The following is a 23,490-nucleotide window of genomic DNA, read 5'->3' as shown; positions in this document are numbered from 1 at the left end:
TCATTTCTTTACTTTTTATTATGCATATTATGCATCACCTCATTTTCACCCACCACATATATTTGCTGCTGAACAGACTGATCTGCCGAACAATCCTGAGGAACAGATTTGAATTACTGTTCTACTTCACATTCCATGGATCTGCAGAAGCCAGATTCTCTAAACATGAATCCAGAACTCAGATCCATAACCCAGGCTAAATAATACATTACCACATCCAGCACCTTACATCTTCCTCATTCCTTTTAGACAGCATTCCATACATTTGGCAATTGCCTATGCAGCTATAGAGTCCTGGAGGAATGGTGCACATCTTCTGGATGGACTGCAGTTTGTGGTGTTCCACAAGCAAATCAACAATAAAATTCATTATATAACACCAAGGTGTGTCTGTCTGTGATATTACTCGCAAAGCAAATATGTTCGGCAGACTAATTTCATTGTGTCCTAACAAACCTGGTCAGAGGAGGACACCACATAGAATAGAAATACTTAGCAAAATAAAACACTTTCTATAAGCTACAAGCAGCAAATGATTACAATTGAAAAAACCCATATACTCTACATAAGAGAGAATGTGAATTTAAAAAATGGAACATGATTTACATAAGCAGGAGTAATTGACACTTCCTTTTGGATCACAGGCCTTTTAAGCAGAATGGGTTTGTAAATAAGTATTAAAAATAATTGTAATGAGCTTTTGCAAACAAGGTAATCTGAAATATGGACATACACATCTAGAAAAAATAACATTTGCCACATATACAATTAAGTCAATTCAGTATGCTATAAAAGTAGAGTTTTTCACCCTACTGTACAGTTTTTAATGAACATTAAACTTCAAACTGAAAGCTTTGGAAACTTTTAATCAATTTAAACTTCCCACTTTTAATAATGTTTTGATTTTTAATGGTTGACAGCTGAAAATGACAATCTGTATGTTGGCAGATAGCACTATTTTAACACATCTTGTTGGACACTTAAGTTATCACTGAAAGCACTAATCCCACCTCACAATTAAAATGGACAGTTTTTCACTCCACTGCTGCCACTAGCAGTGAGGCTCAGCCTCTCTTTTCATAATCCGCAATTCCAAAAACTGGAAAAGGGGTTACTCTGGGGGACCTTTTTAAAAAAACAAAAACAATTCTTAAAATAAAGGGTATTGGAACACACAGCCATTCATTAGATATGAAATTAATTCACAAATTTTAAAATACAAATCCTTTCTCCAAGGGAAAAATGACGTCCATGAAGCGGGAAGACTACAGCGGTATAACATCATGTGTATAAAAAGGAATGAAAGCCCACAGTTCAGATTTTGCGTTTTTTCCATTCGGGCTCCTTGTTGGCCTCCTCATCTTCTGACTCCACCTCAGCAAAGATCATCTCTGGCTGGGTCCTGATAAAAAGATTAAAGGTTTTCTTTATTGATAATTACAAAAGCAAACATCTATGAATGGTTACTCAGTGAGTCATGGGTGAAACTCATTTTGTTTCTGAACCAGTGAGGAATGCCCGTCTTGTTGGCTAGGCAGTCAGCACACTGGGAGACACTGGCGTACTGAGGGTGTCACCTGTGGACACACGACACCCTGACTCAGTGCTTCAGTGCTATTCTCTGACGAGAAAGGGTGACGTCAGGAAAAATGGTGATTCAGAAGAGGTAATAAGATACTTTAAAAAAAACACACAAAATAGGCCATATTCTTAACTATTATACAGTCTGTTTTTTTCTACAAACTCAACACTTTTATGTCAGTATTGTCTATCATAACAAACGATAACAAAAAATGAAAGATATCAAATACGTTTAAAAATAAAAGTGAAACTCAAGGCAACAACTTCAAATATACATCTACACATTCACCCAACCACACCGAAAATTGTTCTTTACTCTCTTAAAGCATTTCAAGAGAACCAGGAAAAAGCACTGCATCAATTTCAAAATCTTTTTTTTCTTCCTGAAAAAAGCGATCTAGGCTGAATGGCTATATATTTAGTAATATGTTCATGCTGATCCTGACCACATACTGTATACTATACCACTCTCTGGTTTTGAGATTTGTGTCAGTTGGCTGGGGAGTTTCTATGCCTAAATGAGAGTGATAGGTAGTTAATTGATCTCAAAAAGCCTTCGGGACACCAGTCATCTATCACTGCAGACACTTTTGGAACAAACCATCACAAAATGCACTTAAGTGCAGGCCGACCTGACTTGCTCTGCCACCAGTGCTAGCTACCTGATCTACAGTCATTTAGTTATAAGTCAAACTTATAATTAAATAAGAAAAAAACATGCTTTTGAGAAACATACAGAAATCTGTCTGACAGTGGTATAAAGAAAATTTGAATGCCTTTTCTTATTTATTTTGCTCACGCGGACAGGTAACTGAATTAGATTCCAAATTAATCTTTCAGAACTGGCCAGTCTGGAAGCAGCCAAGAGATGACAGATGACCTGCTGTTAGGAAGAGCATCATGTAGCAGACAGTCAGAGGAGCTGGGTGACTGAAAGGTTATCTGCTCTCTCCTGGGCCTTCTTAGGAGCTCTCGTCAACAGTTCGTATGAGTGACAGTACCCTGTAACATCTACAACGCTCCTGCCATTTGCAAAGTGTCAGTGGAAGATGACAATTCCAATTTCAATAGGTTCATTTGGTTAACGAGTTCTGTTTCTGCCAAAGCCTTACAATGCCTACATTAGTACAGTACTAACGGTGTCATAAGAGTGCTGTGGTGACTTCAGTATTGGCGACCCCTGGTGGACGTCACGGTGTTGCAATTGTGCTAGAAGGCCAAGGAGGCAGATGGGGTGTCAGACCACACTGCTTTCATATGGCATGACTTGGAGACTGCAGACCCTTTTGTGGACGTGTGCTATGCCCCATGCTCTCAGCAGACATACATGTTACCTGGCCAGTCCAGACAGTATTGATTAGGATTAAGGAGTCCAGACCCACAGGTCTTTGGCTCACATTCCAGGTGGGACAATGCCGTTGTACCCTTGAGCAGGCACTTCACTCACGCTACTCCAGTACATTCCTTGCTGTACATAGACATCTCCAGGACACCACAGCAAATGAGAATTTGTTCTCAATTGACTTACCTGGTGAAACAAAGGAATATAAAACTGACCTCAGCTCTAGCCACAGCATGCAGGGCTATGCACCTACACAAAAGTCCCCGTTTTGGAGGGAGATTAATGACTAGAAGATCTTAGTTTTGAAGCATTTTTCAGTTTCACTCAAATTCTGTCATCATGCAGCTTACATTTACATTTAGCTTTACTTTCACATTCCATCCGGGTCTAAGCCTAAAGACATTAACCCCACATTATGACTTACAGATTTTTTTGGGAACATTCAGTAGACGTCTAAACAGTTGAGTGATTTTTTTCCACAGAATACTGCAGAAATTTTAGGATGTTCTATGACCAAAAACCTCAAAGAAGATGGTGGAGTGAGTCTGCTTTTCTATATGGGCAGGTCAATATCAATTCAGCCACTGTCTCTCTGAGAGTTACAATTGTGTGATGAAAAAGCTGTATTTTGCAGTAGAGCCTTGAGCTTATTGAACCAAGCAGAGGTTATCAGGGTGTGAGCTGATCTCTTTCCACACTGACACATGAAGTGAAGCTTGGTTCACCCCCTTACACGCTAGCTGTGTGTGGTGCGCACTTGTATGCTTGTAAGGTTTGGCCAGAGCAAGTGTTTGTTCTGTCCAAAAATATTTAAATATTTACAGTCTGAAGTCTCAGATTAATGAATGCTTAGTCTATAAACAAAAACCCTATTTATACTTTCTGTGCACTGTGTTCCAGGCAGTTACTTGACTGCCATTTCACAACAGGCTCGAATACTCCACTGTATGTGAGGGGCAAACATTTTGGAAAGTTCTTATAAATTCTCAAGGATACTGCTTCCATCAAACAAACAGCATCTTCAACAAAAGAAGTGCTTATCCATGATCTCCTAATGACTGGAGAGCTGAAATGCCATTCTTTGGAAAGATCATGAAGGTCAGGAAGCTGTATATAAACCTCCCAAAGCGATAAGAGAAAGTCCAAATTAAGAACTGTGGTATTACTACTAAGCTTTATGATAGTTTTTAACATTTAGTTTATTCTTACCTTAAAGAAGAGTGGGTCAAGTCACTAGCCAACAGTAACTGGGATTGCCTCAGCACTGACACACATTTGGCTAAGCACTTGCAAAAGCATGGTGGGATTGCTCGGACAAAGATTTTTTTCAGGGCCTGGTGACACTGAGACTACTGTGGCCTCCTGGGTGCTTTCATGCTCTCAACGCGGTCAGTGACGGACACAGTCCTGTGACATGTTAGGCTGTGTGAGTGGCTCAGAGGTGGGCGGGTCTGTCTACACCTCCTTACCACGTGCACGGCCCTGTCATTCTCCAGGATGGGATAAAACACACTGGCGACTCCAGATCAAGCAGGTATTACCAACAAACAACTGCCAATTCAACCTTTTTTAATAAAAGCCGCATTCAAAACACTATTTTTTTGGTAGGCAGCACTATAAAAGAGCACGTTGAAACAGAAATGGCTTTACATTCTGCATATACTTTTTCTGCCTAAGCCTTCGTAGAGAGGACCAATATTTGTTCCAATAGGATGATCAACAACAACAGAGCACATTAAACAACAACTCAGTCCTAAAAACCCATGGAGTACCAGTCAGTACGGCTGATTCACTGGAAAGCGTTCTGGAGTACAGAGTAGCAACTGGTACCAAGCTGTGTGCACCCCTCAAAGGCAAGGTACTCAGGCTTCTGCCCTTCAGATGTTCAGAAACTTCTCTGTGTTCTCTAATTCCGGTTTTGTTCGATCTGCATCACAAGGCCTAAAGGCCACATTCCTTTTAATTACTTACTCATCCGTTCTGATTCACACACAGAGAATAAAGGAGTCCCTAGACACGAGTTTGTGAAGGGGGAATCCTGAGAACGGACAAGTCACATAAATGCAAACATGTGATCCCTTGTCTGCCAGCCAGCTGCCCTCATCTCCAAAGGGGGAAAAAAGGAAACCACAAAACACAGTAGTGCGGGCGGCAGCTCCAAAGCTTTAATGGGGGAATAATGTGCTGTCGTTCAACAAAAATCCACATGAAGCAGACCAGGCAGACTAAGGCTCACACCTCCTGTCTTTTAGAGCCATTCATGCATCAATTTCTTCCTTTGTTTTTTTTTTTCAAAGCAGGAATGACATCTGACAATTGTTCTTCTTATTATAGAAGAGCTGAAACAGCCCCACTACAGTAAAGAATTCTGTTTCACCATATACTTCTGAGAAAAAAACTAAATCTTTCAAGTGACCTTTTACTGAGTGGATATGCTCTATTAGGCATAGCTGTGTTGAATCAAATATTAGACAATATTAAATTAAAATGTGTTATATTTCTAAATTAAATGGGTAAAATGAGCACTCTTAATGCATTATCATTACACTTCTAAAAAGGTTAGAAAGGTTTTCTAAACTTCTGTAACTAAAGATCACACTTTCAAGGCACAGCTGGCTTTACGACACCTATCAGTGCTGAACGTGCAGTTGCAGACATTTTTAAAGGCACTAACTAAGGCACTCAGGGGGAAAATGAATAAAACAGAATTAGGCATCAGGAAACATGCAATACAAACAGGGAAAGCAAACGAGGAGAGTGTCATTTTATTACTGCTCTGGTATTAATGATTGCTCAATAAACATTTAACATCAATGATTATGTGATTTGGCTATTTCTGTTTTCCAAAGTGCTGCGCATGACTCCACACTAAAGAGCTGCAGGTAGTCTGGTACTGTGCCCGATACCACACTGTGCTGCTGCACTTTTCCGAATAGCTCAGCTCACTGGGGTCTCTGTGTGTGGGAGCGGTGCTGGATGCGGGTCTCTCATTTTCTGTTCCGGCCTAGGTGTAAACCAAAAACCCCCCCCTCCTTCCTTCTCTCTGTTTCATTAGTGCCATCCCTTGGCTGCCAGCTTGTCTTTTTTGTTCTTCCTTCCAGCTACAGCTTTGAACAAGAAACTGTAACCAAATCCGCCCACTGCAAACGGCCTTCTGAACGCAGCACAGCTTTTTAAACATTCATGTCGAGAACATCGCAGGTGTCAGGGAGTGTAACCCAAGGACTTCACAATGCAGACAATGGGCCTGTGGCTTACTGGGTTACCTCCCGTGTCAGAGGTGGACAGCTACTACCTGTGTTATCTGGCTCATGAATACACCCTTAACGAGAGCATACCATCGATCTTCAGAAAACTAAAGACAGAAGAAAAAAATCAGACCCATTTCAGCATGTGTAAATAACACTGCAAAGGTCTTACGGCTGTCACCTACAGTTTATAAATCAAAAAAGGAAGCTCATATGTGTATCGCTGAAGATTCTTTGGATTTTACCAAAGATTAATTTCTCCCAGGGGCACGACAGGATGATTATGACTATGGACTATGGAAGACTATGGAAAGTCTTGCCTCTTCAAATTGTACAGCTCATTGGTACCTAAAAGCTGTGAACCTGATCCACTACCTATGTTCAAATTCTGAGCCATAAGCCACAAAATAAAGTGGGTTTGCATTAAGTGTATCAAGCTGTTGCATCAAAGACATGCAGCACCATATACCTGTATAGAGCAGACAGGTATATAAGAGTACAGGCATAATAAATAATATACAGAGTTGAAGATATACAGTATCATGCTTAAGACTGGTATATACCTGCAGCACAATATACATATATATAGCAGACTATTATGTAAAAGTAGTATAGTAGTGTAAAAAGAGCATAAGATATATCGTGCTAGACAGGTATATGCTCATATATACCTGCAGCACAACACACCTGCCTTTACCTGGCGTAAGCTGGAGCCACCCAGTAGGGGTTCTCGGACGCCTCCTGGGCATGCCGCAGTATGGCCTCTCGGGCGTTGCTGTCGTCGGTCTTATCGAGCGCAATGTTCTTCACGATGAAGGAGGACAGCGTCCCGCCGTGTGTCCCCACACGCCCACCCCGACCTGCAGGAACAAGACAGAGCGCCAGCGGGACGCTGAGACACAGGGGTCCAGGATCTGAATCTTAATCTCACAGCTTCTGCTGCCTCGGAACATGAACACCAGTCACATGGGAATTTATCCTGGAGCACCTACTGTATCACTTAAAAGCAATGCAAAAGAGCATTTCAACCCTGAAAAAAGCTAACAAAAGGCAGAGTTATTTCTGCTGATTTTATTGGGCATAAAACCGTTGGCTGTACTTACTGGTAACTCGGTACTTAGCTTTCCAAGGGCTGCCAGATTCTGGTAACACTCATTGCTTTAGTGAGATCAAAGACACACATGAGATTTCGGTGCATACCAGCTTTGAGTACTTTAGCCCTAAACAAAAATCCAAAGACACTATATCTATATTACAGGCTCTGGATGGAATAATTTGCTTCAGTTTTAGGGAAAAAAAGCTTACCCTGTAATGCAAAGAATTTATTATTTCCTATTCTAATTTTGTATGTATCAGAACTGATAGCACAGTTATAAGCTCTATTAAATTAAAATGCGCTTCCCAAAAAAATAAAAAGCTGATGAATATTACTGCATTAGATCATCCAAAAGATGTTGGTGGGGGGGGGAAACATTTTAGAATTAATGGAACTAATTAATATATTTGAGCTATAATTACTTTTAAAAAACTTTTCCAAGCTGTGAAAATTAGCAATGAAAAATAAAAAAAAATCTCAAATGGCTAATGTATTACTTTATATACCTTATATAACCACTCATAACCTTTCCTCAAATAAACAGCTAAACACCAGTCCACAGGATACAGCAGAGCACAATTTTCTTAATTAACACATTTATGCCCCTGTTTTACTCTTTGTCTCCTGTTCTTGGCATTCCTGATCTTCAAATTAAACATCTTAAATTTGAGGAGGAGCTGTGACTGAAGACCAGCTCATTCTGAAGGAGATGCATCAATAAAACAGAAATCTGAGATTTTGGATTTTATTCAAAATACCTGTAGTCTACTTTTCACTTGATGGCACAGTGGGTTAGGTTACAAAGTTCTAGTTGTTGAGGTTTAATGTAAAAACTGCATTTTATGTGGTTCTGACTAACATCAAGCTTGTGTCTCACGCTGTGATGGGTCAGGCACTTAGATAGATTTACAGTTTAGAGAGAAGCCAGCTTCAGAGACAATGCTTTCATACTTCAAACTAAAAAGGAGAGATTGATGGACTCTCCAGAGACATGGTACTCCTATAACATCTAAAAAGTGTTATCAGACCACTAATGAAATGCAGATAAAGGGGAATAATGGTAAATGAGCATAATTAAAGTCAAGATTTACAAACCATCATTTGTTTTATACCATTCATTCCATTTAATACCACTTGTCAATAATACTGCACACATTACACATAAGTGACCTTATTTGAAACACACTTTGCAATTTCAAGCTTTAGTTGTATTGAAATGGATCTTCATTTACTATGGAGATCAGTAAGATTCATTCAGATATAGTCTCCCTTTTTTCACCAAAAACTAAGAAGATTCCAAACATCGGGTTTTGTATTGTGAGACCTGTGTTCCTTTCTTTATCAATAAAGATATGTTTCCAACCCATCACAGCAAAATCATATGCTATGTGTATGCTTTGACTAATTTTTTAACACTTGCAAACAACATAATGACAATTGTTCCTGTGCTTTCTTATCAAAGTACACAAGCTCTTTATTTTATGTGTAGTAAATATACTGTATAAAATTCACAAATGCATATGAAACATTAACAAAACCCATGTAAGCAACTAATTTACCTCTGTAAGACAACACAGTCTCTGTTGACCAAGTAGTTATTTTTTACCTTGTTGTATTATTTGTGCATTCTGGTATTTCAGATTCAGTAGATTTTGTCTGTTCATTTTGAAGTCCGTTAAACTGTGTGTATTATGAATAAAAATCAGTGCTACATGTTGAAAGGGTGGCTTATGCATTTTAAGGAGGAACAGGATGACAGTCACAGAGGATAAAGAGAGACTGCAAATACACGAACGAAATGCAGCTAGTGTCGAAAATTCAGAAATGACGCCTGACAAAATATTTATAAGGAACAAGTAATAGGTTTATTCCATGCTGAAAAAAAGAAGAAAGAAAACACAACTTTCGACCGTGGAGCCTTCTTCAGGTGTGAGAGAGACAAGGCAGTAAACAAAGGTAATGTAACTGGAGAACAAAGGCTGGGAGAGAGGAGGAGCGAAAGGCGGGAGCAGGGGACAGAAAGAGACAGATGTATAGGTAAAGAACATGCATGTCTTTTCCCACCCAACACAAAAGAAAGACAAAAGACAGTGCCTTCTGCATGCACACACAGCTGGTACGATATAAGGCATTTTTTGTGTCTAGTGACAAATGTACACAAAGATGGAGTCTTCTGAAATGGCCGGGTTCTTTTGGGAATTTAACTTGTGTCCATGAAAAACCTTTTTAAAAAACATATTTTGTTTTTTAACTTTTCACTTTGTGTATGGTAATGGAACCAATATTCTTTGCTTTCTTTTTTTTAAGATTTAAGAAATTAAAACAAGCAGCTGTTCCAGAGGGTGTCTAGGATTGAAAACTGCTGAGTGCAAATGATGATTAAAACGAAACTAAGACCTACAAGACTGAGCACAGGGCTATCATAATAGAGTGGGCAGAAACTGGGCAGTAGCCACTTGGATTTCAACACAGCGGTGACCTCTGTAAGTGTAACTGATTACTATCAATTAAAAATTACTGTCCATTCCACATCTGGTGAGTGTGAATTAGAGAAACACTGGATGAGACTTTTTAAAGCCAACAAGTATCATACCCATTTCCTGTGTGTTCAGAGGCACCCTGTGAGGAGTGAGAGAACTTACCTGGCCCTGAGACCGGAGGCTCTGGCTTATGGGACTTCACTGGGTCGAGCCGGTCTTTCTCCAGCTGCTTCCGGGTGCTGCGCTGCCGGGCCTCACGGAACATGGGAAGAGCATGAGCTGGAACGCAGAAGCAAACCAAGTTTCAGGGGAGCTTCAGAAAGCTGACTTACTCATCAAATACCAGGTGCTGCAATCTACACAGCCAGCAGCAACTGCAGAAACATAAAGTAAATCAGCCGGCGTAGATGCTGATTTAACATTGACAGTGATCTGACATTGCAAGATGTGACAAATGCCTGTGCTGGAATGTTTCTAAAAGGTTTGTGTCTCAGAGGAGGATTTGAATTCATCTGAATCGCTGTGGAAACAACATGGGTTTTGAGATGCCACGGACCCACAGCAGCCCTCTATTCATTTTATACAGTGGGACTATTTCCCACACTCCTGGCCTCCAGGGCACACCAGCCAGTCCAGGATTCCCTGGTCTAACTCTGGAGTTGGGTGAGCAAGACATCTAGAAGACCTGCGCCTGGCCATCACACCCTAAACATGAGATGCTGGGAAAGCAACAGAGACTTGGTAACAGGCCTGAGAAGAAAGATGTCCAGTCACCCAATTCCAGGTTGAAGCATCCTCCTGGATAACATGACACTGCTGGGAACAAGCAAAAAATCTGCCTCACATATGAGCCTGTAAGGCCAGTTCCTACTGGTTTTTGTTTTCTCAGTCCACTTGCATCACAGGGCTGTCCCCCCCCCCAATAGCATCAGGTTGTGTTTGAATTTTTTAATCAAAGCACCGATGCTGCTCATTTTCTAACCTGCCGAATAAATAGCAACATCCACCCCCGTTCTTTGTCCTCTGAGGGATCACAGAGAGCGAAAGCTGTAATTTTCCATGCTGGTGTCTTGTTGTTCTGAACCCTAATTGTTCCTACAAGCTGCGCTAGATGGTGTTTGTTAGAAACTGTCAATACACCACCTACATGGTACATTAAGTAAAAAGGTTACTGGCAACAGATTTCCCTTTTTTTGCAATCATTCTGTGTCCTGGCCCTCTCTAATTTTCCACTGCTCTATTCAGGCTAAGTAACTTAGGGACAAGAGCGTAAGGTTTCTTCTTGAATACGTCACATATCCATGAAAGCTGCCATTAAAAAAGCTATACTCCAGTGACATCACGTAATGTTTTAATTATAGCTTACTGTATAATGAAGGATGAAAGCTGTCCTGTCATTTTGCATGTTAAATATCATTAAACTCTTTGATCCTTTAACCTCTTTATCGTTTAACCTGAAACGATAATCACAGACAGGGGGAAACGGAACACTGCCAGGCTTTCTCTGCCTTGTCATTCTGGAGTGGGGTGTTACAGAACTGAGTGCTGACACATGGGCGCATCAGCCCGTGAGTTCACACGTATTGGTTTTAACTTGCAGCTGGCATGACCGATCATTGCCATCCCATGGTAATTCAGAGCCTGAGAGAACTGAGCACTAATGGTCTTTAGCCCAAATGCTTTGAATAAGGGAAAATCCAATTAATACGATACACATTCCACTAATGGCACAAACTGCTTTATAGTCCTTTACAGGACAGCATGGGAACAGCTTAATCCAGCCAAACCCTGATACTTAACAGAAAAAGACATTTTAACCTTAGACCAAGCTTTAACCTTCACATCATACTTTGGCTCTTGGATCTCCTAACACCAACTACTTTTAAAATCTTTTTCTTGAGAATTTCTTGTCTAACCCCAACCCTTTTTAAGTTTGTCATACTTGAGTATTTCCCTCGCACTCTTCCATCTTGAAAGAAAAAGGCAAAGGTGGCTATCCCATGAAGATAACACAGCACAACCAACTACCGATTGTCAATGTGTAAAGCAAGCTCTGAGGAGACATAATGTCAAATGATCAAACAAGCACTAGACATGACACTAAAACCAGCTGTGAAAACATTAAGTGGCACCACCTTCAACAGCATAGGCGAGACTTTATCCATGTGAATTGCAACAGATCCTCAGATTTCACAAACTCGACCTAGATCAAGACACGAACAACAAACGTCTTGAGGATAACCCTCATCAATCCCTACCCAGGGAAACATTCCCATTAACAGCAAACATGAAGTATATATTTTATGCACCTTTGAATACAAGATGACCACAAATCTTTGATAACTGGACATTCAGCCTGGCAGGATTTGCCATTTTACTCAAGTTGAGAGATTCTATCATGGCATCCATCTTAATCTCTTAAAATCCAATGTAGCACCCTGCCCAGCATGGCTCAGTATTTAACTTATGCTCATCCGTGCAACAAACTGCTTGTGTCACTGCTAGAGATCATCTGCATCTTTAAGTTCATACCTGGAAATATTGTATGTCTTCAACATAACTGGAATAATTTTAACATTCATTTTTAACCTGTTACGTCCCAGTGTGTGTTCTGTGTGTGTTTTTTCTGTTATGTCCACACTGCTGACCCTTGATTGTTCTCCCTTCCCCATTGGCCAACCATCACACCAATGTTTCAATATGATGTCATCATCAATCAGCCTTCGAGCCAATCAGAACTCATTTTATTCACTATTTAACATGGAGGCTTTCAGAAAGAAGAGGCCTTTCGTTTGACTTCGGTCCCGGTTGGTTTTGGTTATCGCTTCGCTTCGTTTCGCTTTGCTTATGGTTATTGCTTTGGCTTCGTTTGTTGGTTTGTTTTGCTTTGTATGTGTGTGTATTTTCGTATAGCTTCGGCTTTGTTGTTTTGTTGTTTTTTTTGTTAGTTTCTTTGTACTTTCGTTTGTTTGTGTGTTCATCCTTGTTTTGTCATTACCTTGCCCCAGTGTTACATGTTCAACTTTTGTGTTCTTTTGTACCCTGCTCCTGTTGATTACTCTTGTTTTCCTGGTTCATTTGTGTTTTTGTGTGAACTTTTGTATATAAGGTTAGTTTAGGTTGTTGGGTACACTTTACACACTTAGTAGACTTTGTATTAGTACACTAGTTTAGTACGGGTGAGTGCCGTTTGTCTTGTATGGTTTTGGGTAATCAGTGCAGGTTAGCTAGGGTGTTGAAGCCGAAGACTGTGTGTTTCGGGTTTTCTTTTGTAGTCAGATTAGCTTTCCCTCACTGTCCTAGCCAGCTCCATTTTTGTTTGTTATTTTCTTTTCTTTGGCACCACTCTAGTTCCTTACCCTTATCACGCTTCCTAGTCCCTCACCAAAACCCCCCTGCTTCCAAAAGAATTATCCTAAATGTTACACCCCTTTTCCCCTAGACACTTAGGGTCGTAACATAACCTTTTTAGTTCAATCATTTACAGGGGGTGAAAGGCTGAAATTCTTCACTTGTGATTTTCTTCACCGCTGCAATGCCTAAACAACACAACACATCTTGAGCTTTCTTTTGCCAAAACGATGTGTAGGAAGCAGGATTCCAGAAAGGACAGGAACATGTATCATTCATTTGCCACAATCATTTAAAGAACTCGCCTATCTAGAAAGATAATGATAAACTGAAACATTTCAGGGGAGGAGGAGGAATGAGGGCAATTCATAGAATAAGAAAGGTACCTGTTTTATCAAGTCACACTACCTGTCTAACAGGTTGTTGGGTCGGGATTCAGGAGTGATTCATGAGGCGTTGTCATAGTAAATCTGTTTAAAAATAAATACACCTGAAAATCATAATTACTATCTTTACTGCAGTACTGTAATAACGGTAGGAAATGAGTGTAGTTGTACCATTTTCATCAACAAGGCAAAACATTTTCATGATAGGCATTCATAATCAAAAGTGCAAGGCCGCACACCACTTGTGATTTTGAGGGTTGGCAATTCTCTCTGCAGCTCAACAAAGACAAGTGACATTTAGAGTGGGTCAGGATTTGTTTTTGACAGACATACTACCATGCCACGTTAAAAAGGGTTCGAACTACTCAGTATCGAGCATGAGAAGAGTAAGCAGTCTCATCGGTGCCATGTTCCCAGGAACTACTCTAAACATCTGTCAGTACTGGAACAGACGCTTTGAACCAACTTGACACGTCAACAGAGAAAATCGAACTGGAAGGTCAGGGTGTTTTATTTTGAAGAAAGCTGCAGAAGCTGCATGTTTCACAGACATTTTTGTTCCGGCATTTAATATGGTCTTTTCCTCAGTTGAGTGAGTAGGACGCACTACATTGAGTTTTGTCTGTCGACTGTCTGTCGCGCTGCTGCTGTTCACCTGCTCCTGGGAGCCGAGGTTGTCACATGGCACAGTGAACGGCAACTCGGACTTACGTGTGATGATGTAATCCTGCGTAAGGGTCTCGGCCATCTTCTCCTTTCCTCTGCTCTTCACAACGCACAGTTTCGCTCCTCTGAGGGAAGGCAGAAAAACACGTCACTGCTGCTGCCCCATCTCTCTGCTTCCACCTGGCTAGTATTGCCCCTGACACTGGCCTGTTATTACTGACACACCCTTACTCAATTCTTTTCACAAAAACAGATTTTAGGAGAGTGAAATTTCAAAAATCGTACCACAAAATATACAGCACTGTATATTATCATATATTGTGATCGCAAATTCCAATCATGAAAAAAGCAAGAAAGAAGAAAGTAATTTGTTTCTTTTAAAACATCTATTGGAGATTATGGGCACAGACTATAAACTTGAAATTCTACTTTCTATGGATGCCCCCAGGAAAACTGGGATGTATCTCCATAATTTGGGGAATGACACAGCTGTTTTACAGATGTCCAACCACCGTTCTATCCAGGCAATAGTGGTCCATGAGGGCTGCAATATTCTCAATTTTGTTGATGATCTCCTCATTATTTAGTAGAACACCAGCTGTGTAACTGACCAGACAGTAGTTAAATTATTCCAAACCTTTAGAAATCGATGACTGATTTAGACTATGTATAACACCTGCTGGACACAGTGGCTATTCAGGACCAGTTCAGGACTTCCAGCTCTATGTCCACTCCACATCTAATAATGCTCTGTGACTATTCTCAGCGTGATCTTGAGGCTGGGGTGAAAAGGCAGCCATTCAGAATGGTATACAAAATGACCCTGCTGCTTACAAACATGCGGTTGTATTCTTTTGAGAAAATGACATGCATGAAGAGGAGCTTTGCTGATGTGCAAGGTGGTAATGCTAACAGTGTTTTACTGCATCTTTTATTCATTGCTAGAACCTAATCTTTCTCACATTTGATCTCTCATTTGTATGCAACAAATGGCTCGGAGTGACTGAATTCAGACACTTGCATATTTCCATGACAGAACATATAACTGTAGTTTGTTGCAGCAGGTTTCTAAGGGAGACGGGAAGAGAATTTGCTTAAATTGGAAAATCTAGGTCATCAAAGATAAGGCTCAGAGGCTTTATTAGGTAGAAAAGGGTCACAGAAACAATAGCTAAACATTATTCAGTTTCCTGCAGTTAAACGTTAGTTTTAAAAAGACAAAAAACATCTTGGAAGCAAAGATGATACTGACATGCCTTTTCACACATAAAAGGTTTGGACAGTGTACGCCTATACACCATGTATGTCACTGCAAATAATATTGTGCTCATGGTGTTTAGTGAGTGACAATGGAAAGATGAAAAGGTTAAAACATCTTTATGTTAGAAAAAAAGATAATAATCTAGAGTTACTTATCATAAACCTTTACTATATTGTGTACAGTATATAGGCAAACTGCAGTAAAACTGCAAACTATAATGAAATTATATTACAATCATGGTGAAGTACTGAAAGGTATATTAAATCACAGTAAATATTCAGTAGTAACCCTTCACAGTCTAGGCTGCATAAAAAAGTTATATATTGTACTTAGATCTGATATAGGAACCACACTAAACAACGAGAATCAAAGCATGCAAACCAACGAACTTCAGTTTTGAGGTTTTTTTCCAGTGATCGAACGCAGTGCAGTGATGTTGTGACAGTCACTCATCCTCTGATAATAATAACATGAGCATGTTTTGTGTACCTCTGGCTCTTGACAGGATCATAGTAGACTTTAGCCAGTCCATTCCCAGTTCCAACCATGATCTGGTTCAGCTTCGGGTGCCAAAGGCATCGTACAACACTCTGTCACGGGGGGAAAACACATGTCAATCAATCGACAATCCCAGGCGTGGCTTCTACTGGCTGCGGTCATTCCCTGCTCACTGGCAACATGGGGTGGATGCACATGGAGCACGAGAACCTGCAGGGTTAAAAAGGTGAGAAAAGGGAGCAGCACAGGTATCAAGTCCCGCCATCATGTTACAGACGCACAACCACTTTCCTGGTTCCAAGAGAAGTGCAGTTCTCGAGACCCTCTTTCATTTTAATCACAGCTGCTGAAAACGAGAAGCATTAAAGGGCGGCAGGTAGCGGATAAATCATGTGTTTCACAAACATCTGATACCTCCATGTTACCACCTAGCCAAGCTGCGCATCATTTTATTTAATAGATGTACTACATTTCTTGCACCAGGTTCTCGACAGATTTCCAGATCTAGATCCTGATCATTTCTAGAGCAGTGCTGCTGCTGAGCCCAGTGTGAGAGAAGGTTATTCCTGGTGCTCCTAAGGCAAGGACTATTGCTACATGCACAGCACAGCTCTCTAGCTGTGTGAGCTCCTAAGTCTTTTGAAATGCAGAGACCTGTTTAACAGGAGCAAGCACTTTAATGGAAGCATAAAAGGCAGATACTCTGGGCCTTTAATCTGCTGCCGAAGGTGTGAATTCTGGAGTCAGCCATGTGGCAGAGCAGAAATTATGCCCCTTTGTGTACAAGTCATTTGCCAACAAAAGACCTGTTTTTTTTCTAATGAGATCTCTCTGCACTAAGCAATTAGAATTACTGAATTGGAATATTGATAATTAGAACTGTGACAATGACAGATTCCAAACAATATGAGTAAGAGCATGGAAAAATATTTGTCTCAAGAATGGCTGACGCAGATACTGCATGCTCCAGAAGAAATTAATTTTCTGATATATGCAGTGTCTAATGGCCAGACAAAACTAAGTGGGTCTGGGATGGGCAGGTAAAAGGGCAATTTCAGTTGTCATGTCTGGCGCCATATTTTTAGATCAAAGGTGGTACCTTAATGGACTCAATCAGGACACTCAGCAAACACTCAGATTAGATTTCATCTGCTTCAGATGTAGCTACTTAGTGATAGTGTTGTCAGTGACTTGTTGCACATAGACAAACCAAACTATGTTAACATTTGGAATTCCCAGGAAGCAGTTATACTCAATACAATTTTTTTTCTTGAAAATCACTGGGTCCGCAGTGCAAGTTGTAATATATATAATGTTGTAATGCATATAAATTGACAGAGCAGCAAAAAACAAAATCACTGTCCTTTACTGGGCAACTCTACCTCAAGCTCTCAAGAGTACTCAGCTACAGGTCTAGAAGTGTACACCTGGTCTCAGTAGCAGTCAGCTATTCAGACTGCTCTACAGGACTGGGAACAGTTATAAAGCCTTTGTACTGTGGACAAGTATACTGCACAGAACAGTTCATTCCTAAATGATGGGATTATTAGAAGCAAGGCTCTTCTCTTGTAATTTTGTTTTCTGGAGATGCTACCAGACTATAATAAAAGCAGCCCGCTGTTACAAGCAGCAGGAACGTTTCATAAGCTCCTCTGCTCAACCCTACAGTTTACTATATTTGGCATTTGGCAGAAGCCTGGCTCTGTGAATCAATTGATGACAGATGTAGTTGCTGTCATCAGTTTCAAAAGGCACGTGACCACACTGCCTGGGCCAAACAACAGTGCGTGTGCTGTACTTGTGTAGCACGTTTTCTCAGACGCTTATCTTTGTGAAATGTTGGTCTTTGTGAGTTAGGAATGCTTATGGCATCACCTTCTAAAACAAGCTTTGCTGCTGGCATATCTCCATCAGATTTCACGCCAGATTGCTGAATGTTTACGGAATATTACACATTGGATGATGATCTTACAATGGAATATTTATCCCCTTTCTTTGACATCTACCCCTTTAAAAGGGTGTATTCAGAATGAATTATGTCATTATATTTCAATTGCACGCTCCACAACATCTCCTTAGTACCTCTGTCAATCTCAAGATGCAGTCCTCACAGTGCAGCCTGTGCCATAACAACATTAGAATGGGTATGAAAAGGAGAAGGCCACTGTAGCCCTGAGCTACAAAAGATGCCTTTCTTTCAGTATTCTGATGCACTGCAGCGTACGTGCATGGGCAAATTATAACATTTATGTGGAAACAGGTTATGGAGTGACACAGCAAAGGTGGTGCCATATACAGTATTACTAGGCATTCAATCTCGCGTCCTCTGCTCTTGATTTTTAAATACTTCATGCCTGCCTTTAAGTAGGGGATATATATGAATGTATATTCATCTTTCATTCAACACAGGAAGTAACATTCAGAGGGAAAATGGGAGAGAATATTCTACTAAAATGAGGCATTAGAGATTCCCATAAGGAATTTGTATCCTATAAGAATACAAATATGATGTCAAAAAGCATGTCATCTAAATGTATATACCTTATCGTAATCAGCTCATATAATTGGGGAGCCTTCTTTAGGTGTGAGTTGTTCAGAATGGGATAAACCTATTACTATAAACCTATTAATGTGTGGCAAACACATTAATTGTGTTTGCCATCATAACAATGTGTCATTAAAGTGTTGTGTTCATTTTCTCTACTACGTTTTGCCTGTAGGTGAAAAAAATAGCTTGCCCGATCTTGCACTATACATTAACTGATACACAGCAAAAAATAAAACTTAAGTGAGATCAACATTGATGTGTTTTTATACACTGAACTGGGAATTTACATGAACACCATATGCACATTTGAAATCTTAAATGCACGTAAGAAAGGTGTTTGAATGAGTGGAAAAACCAAAGTCCTATTAATACAGAAACTGCCACCCTTCTTTTATTTAAAGATGAACAGTTCTGCCTTGGGGGAAGGGAACCTGAACTAACTGTGTCACTGTGTAAGCTCCTTAGCCTCCAGCTGTTCGGCAGATCAGTGTGGCACTGTAATTTAAGGATGCCTGTGCAGAATGCTGAAGAATGAGTTCAGTGCAAAATCTTTATCATAGTTTAGCAAGAGGGATAAATTCACACTGAAATTAAAAGAAGGCTGGACTGCTTCAGACAACACAAAGTCAAAGAGTATTCAAGTGGTATTTTAGCACCAACAATACCCAGAGGGGATCCTCAAGGACATTTTATATATTATTTTATCTTCTTGAGAGTATTAAAGGATCCTGGCATCCTAGTCCAGTGCTCTGCATGAAGTTTTTACAAATTGATTGATTCCAATATATCTTCACTAACCAAAGCCAACATCTAGGTTACATAAAAAAAAGCTTGCATGGCATACAGCACAATGTGTATAATTGTTTAACTCTCTGACATCTGATGCAAGGAGATTTTGCAGTGTGCTGAAACCATTTATAAAGTTTTTTAAACTGACAGCTTTAATTTTAAATGGCAGTCTTAGCAATGATCACTCAAAAATGAAATTTCCTTGCACATCACAATGGACTGCTCCTTATCATCGCAAATATTTCTATAACCTGAGCTAGGGGTTCAAGCATGATTTACGAACTAGTAGCCCATACAAAGAAGCACGTAGAAGTATTGATCTGAAACAAAAAGATGGGAAAGATCTAAATAAATTCATTGGTAAGAGAGTTAAACAGATTTTGTGCCGTTACTAAAAGAGTCAAGAAAATGGAGGAAAATCGTGGACTGGATACACAAATTAAAACAGACCAACTCTGGGTTTTAAGAGAAAATATTTAACCAACAAGATGTCATTTTTGGAAGTTGAGAAGGCAAGATTAAGAAATGTGCAAAGAGTGATATACATGAACCCAGCCAAAGGCCTTTATCCAGCAATCTGTAACAACTCCTTTCTGTCCTTTCAACCTGTGCATTGCTGTGAGAAAATGATGATACTTTACCAAAGTTCATGTCTGTTTACACATACAGTATCAAATAGGGCTGTGTTCCTGTACAAGGAGCAAATGCAAAGCAATGGGGAGGATTCTGTATCAGCATTAAAACATGAATGAAAAAAATGTGAATACCATATCTGCCAACAGCGTACTAAAACACATAAACCTAGTCATGTCATTGCCTCTTAGGTCTCAGAACATCTTCTCTTCACCAAGAACATTCTGAATTATATTACAGAGCAGGGGTGTCTTTTTACCAGCTTCATGCCCTTCTTTTAGCACCTGTGGACAGACCTTTTTAGCAATTATTTCTATTTCTTAATATACTGTAACAGAAGTTGAGAGACACATGGCACAGTGACAAGGAATGAGATACTGTACCTAATATGCACAATGCTTACATCAATACATTAGCGTTCCATTTCAGTCAGGAATCTTTACAGGAAGCCTCTACGCACTAGTCTCAAACCCACAATAAAAGCCATTCACAAAATGCTTTCAATGAAATGATGATTCTTTCATTGGAAGAAATAATGAAACATACTGGTGCTCTAGACATTTTTATTATTTTGAGCCAAAGTCTTTGGAATAGAAGATAATCGTCGATTTACAGTATCTCCGTAAAAGCTGCTGCTGTGTAAAAGCTTTGGAGTGCTGTTTTGACTGAAATTGGGCTGGGGGCATCAGAAATGGGTTTAGTAAGGACTTCAGCATAAGGCATGCACTCTTTAAAGCTTCCCACCACACTACGGGGATGTTAAAACAGTCCTGTTTTAAGACGCAGTGTAAAAATCTTAAGAGAACATAGAAGGGAGATCTAAAGTCAAGATGAGTAATTTGAATCTCGAATAAACGACAACAGTTTATGTTTCCAAAAAATCTGTTTACACTCTTATCAAACGATTTTATCATTGTGCATTTTGGCAGGGAAAGCTTCAACAGAGCTTTTTTTTATATTTTTAGGCCAGAAACACACAAATCAGATTAACAGGAATAAATCACAGCTTGAGGAACCTGTGACAGCACTTAGCTTTGTCTATATATGCTGTTTCCCGCAGAATGTTCAGGGCCGACCTGGAACACTGGTAAACAGTCAGAAAATTAAACAATTCCAGCACTTGGTTAAAACGACTTGGGAATGTCGCCAATGCTGTGCTTGAAATGGAATGGTAATTCTGGACGCTGAAGCTGCCAGGAATCCAAAGGTTGACAAGACGGAGGTAAAAAGTGGACAGTGCCGCTAATGTATTTCTTTTCAAAGAGCTTGCAAGAAAACTCACTGGACACTGTAAATGTGTGTATGCACATGCGAAGCAACATTGGGTTGTATAAAGGTCATTATGGTAACACTCTGAAAGAACCATTACATAGCTGTCAGTTTTGTTGTGAGTTTTTCCATTTTCTACAAATACACTGTGTCCAAGCACCTTTTATATATATATAAATGAACAAAGGGGAATAGACAATTATTGCAGTCACTGTACTGGAGGCCCTCACTCACTCAGACGTGTCAAACCACGGTAGGCAACTACCATTTCAGGGCGATCTCTCAGTGGTGACCGCCATGATTGCAGCTCTCTGTCTCCTGGTGGAGATCCTCAAACCCAGTAGTAATGAGACAGCCCTGTACATCGATTTGGGGCGTATTCATAGAACTGTTTCAATACATTGATATTTTGGGGATATCTTACATGAATGACTTGTTTAGGTCATGCCATAACACATTTCAATTGGCTTTCAAAAATGTTACATTTCCTCCGTTTAAGACATTCTGTCACAGATTTACTGCTGTGTAGAATGTTGCTTCATAAACACAGACATTAACCAGTGCAAGAGATCCTTGGCTATTACCCTAGGGTTCTTAATCAGCTCCGTAAGCATTGTATGGTTTGCTCTTGTAGTGATTTTTGTTGAATGACTACTCTTAGGGTGATTAGCAATAGTACTGAATTTCTTCCATTTGTACACTATCTGCCTGTTGGAAGCCTAAGTCATTAGAAATACTTTTGAAATCCTTTTCAGCCTTATGAGCATTGACAACTCCTTTAAAACCTTGTTTGATGAGGGCCATGTTTCACTTCAACAAATCTGTGTTGTGAAGAGTAGACCCTTGGTAACCAAACTTTGAGGGCAGGGCATTTTAAGCTCACACCTGAATGTCATGATTGGAAGTCCTGACTCCATGAATGTTTGCGTGTTGTTTAATTAGATTGTGTTTATATATTATTATGACTTAGATGAAGATGAAATTTCTTGAGGCACAACTAATACTGGAATACAGGTGATTCCAAAGGGCTCAAACATTTTCTCACAACTGTAAGTATTGGGACCTTTAAAGCTCTCTAACAGCCGCTGAGAAAAAGTTGCATTAGTGGTATAACACATGGTAAAAGAAGAGATGCAACTGTATTGGACAGAGGATTTGCATACACTGGATCTGGAACGGGGGTCTTTAGACAGTCTATGGGGTACAGAAAACTGTTTCTCAAAAACACAGTCAGTCCTGCTCTTAACTGCGTGTGATCTGTGAACTTTATTTCAAACATCCAGCACTGCAGACTTTTGACTGGTAAACAACACGGGTGGGACTACATCCACAACCTGAACTGTAAGCAAACTGCTTGACAGCCCATAAATTTGGAACAGAAAACAAGATGACCTCACAGGACCTGTGACAAACACACGCTGCATTCTGAATTTGTGGTTGCCCCCTTTTAATGCACCTCTCAATCTGATGATTTGAAAAAGCTGCTTTTCTGAACTATTTTATCTCCGTAGAATCCTGACAGCAGGGTCTGTCCAGACAAAGATGTTTGCCAAAGTGTGTAGAGTCCAAAAGAAAAAAAAAAAATGTTTTCTGTTCTCGAGACGCCACAGTTGCTTTCTGCCTCAGTGACCATGAAGGTATGAAGGGATCTGGTTGAATAGCATGCTCTGAATTATTCCACTCGGCTGCTCACTGGGAGAGTTCAAGGGCCTGTGGGTAGACCCAGATAACTGCGTGTGTAAAGACGTTTTGACAGCTGCGGTTGAGCACCGTAATTACAGGCCAATGCAGCGGCAGTCAAGCAGGGGTTCCCGACAGCATGATTGCCAGTCTTGTGTGTCTTGTTCTACTGTGTGACTCTCAGGACTGCCAGCTCTACACATAGACTATGAGGCCCTGCAAAGGCAGACTGCCACTTGTGTGGCAAGGCTGACCCACTAGAAGACAGAACAACAGGTGTTTGGAGACAGCAATGCCAACACACAGATGTGTTCTCTTTCCTTCGTACTGCACTGGTTTTCCTCCTCTCCAGACAGACAAAGCATGGGCATACGTGATGCGATTCAGGGGAAACTAATCACAGAACTGTTTCATTATCAAGGGCTACATTCAGCCCTTACAGAGCAAATGGCAGGGTTCTGAAAACCAGGAGCACATCAAACACTTGTGCGGCAAGAGCTGATTAAATAATGTGCCTGCAGCGCTTTCTACAACATGTGAGAATGCACTGAAGATGGCAGCTTCTATGCAGAGGCCTGCACAGTCTAAAAACTCTGCCAGATCTGAAGAATGTAAAAAAATTACAGACAATGGAGTTAAGAAATGAGGATGTACAGCACTGT

At 40.3% G+C, this 23,490-nt stretch overlaps 1 protein-coding gene across 2 annotated transcripts in view; it reads right to left on the bottom strand.

Moving 5' to 3' along the window:
• Positions 1 to 23,490, bottom strand: part of LOC102682553 (WD repeat-containing protein 70) — a 111,810-nt gene continuing 88,320 nt past the window's right edge. For both annotated transcript variants that reach the window (XM_006627289.3, XM_015340380.2), the window contains exons 14-18: positions 15,901 to 16,001; positions 14,196 to 14,275; positions 9,910 to 10,026; positions 6,869 to 7,031; positions 1 to 1,402 (exon numbers count right to left, since the gene is read on the bottom strand). In XM_006627289.3, the coding sequence (XP_006627352.2) occupies positions 1,315 to 1,402; positions 6,869 to 7,031; positions 9,910 to 10,026; positions 14,196 to 14,275; positions 15,901 to 16,001 (549 nt within the window). In that variant the 3' untranslated portion in view covers positions 1 to 1,314. The remainder of the gene's footprint in view (positions 1,403 to 6,868; positions 7,032 to 9,909; positions 10,027 to 14,195; positions 14,276 to 15,900; positions 16,002 to 23,490) is intronic.

The sequence above is a fragment of the Lepisosteus oculatus genome, chromosome 3 (genome assembly GCF_040954835.1).
Source record: "Lepisosteus oculatus isolate fLepOcu1 chromosome 3, fLepOcu1.hap2, whole genome shotgun sequence".
Classification (NCBI taxonomy): Eukaryota; Metazoa; Chordata; class Actinopteri; order Semionotiformes; family Lepisosteidae; genus Lepisosteus; species Lepisosteus oculatus.
This window is presented reverse-complemented; position numbering and strand designations above follow the sequence as displayed.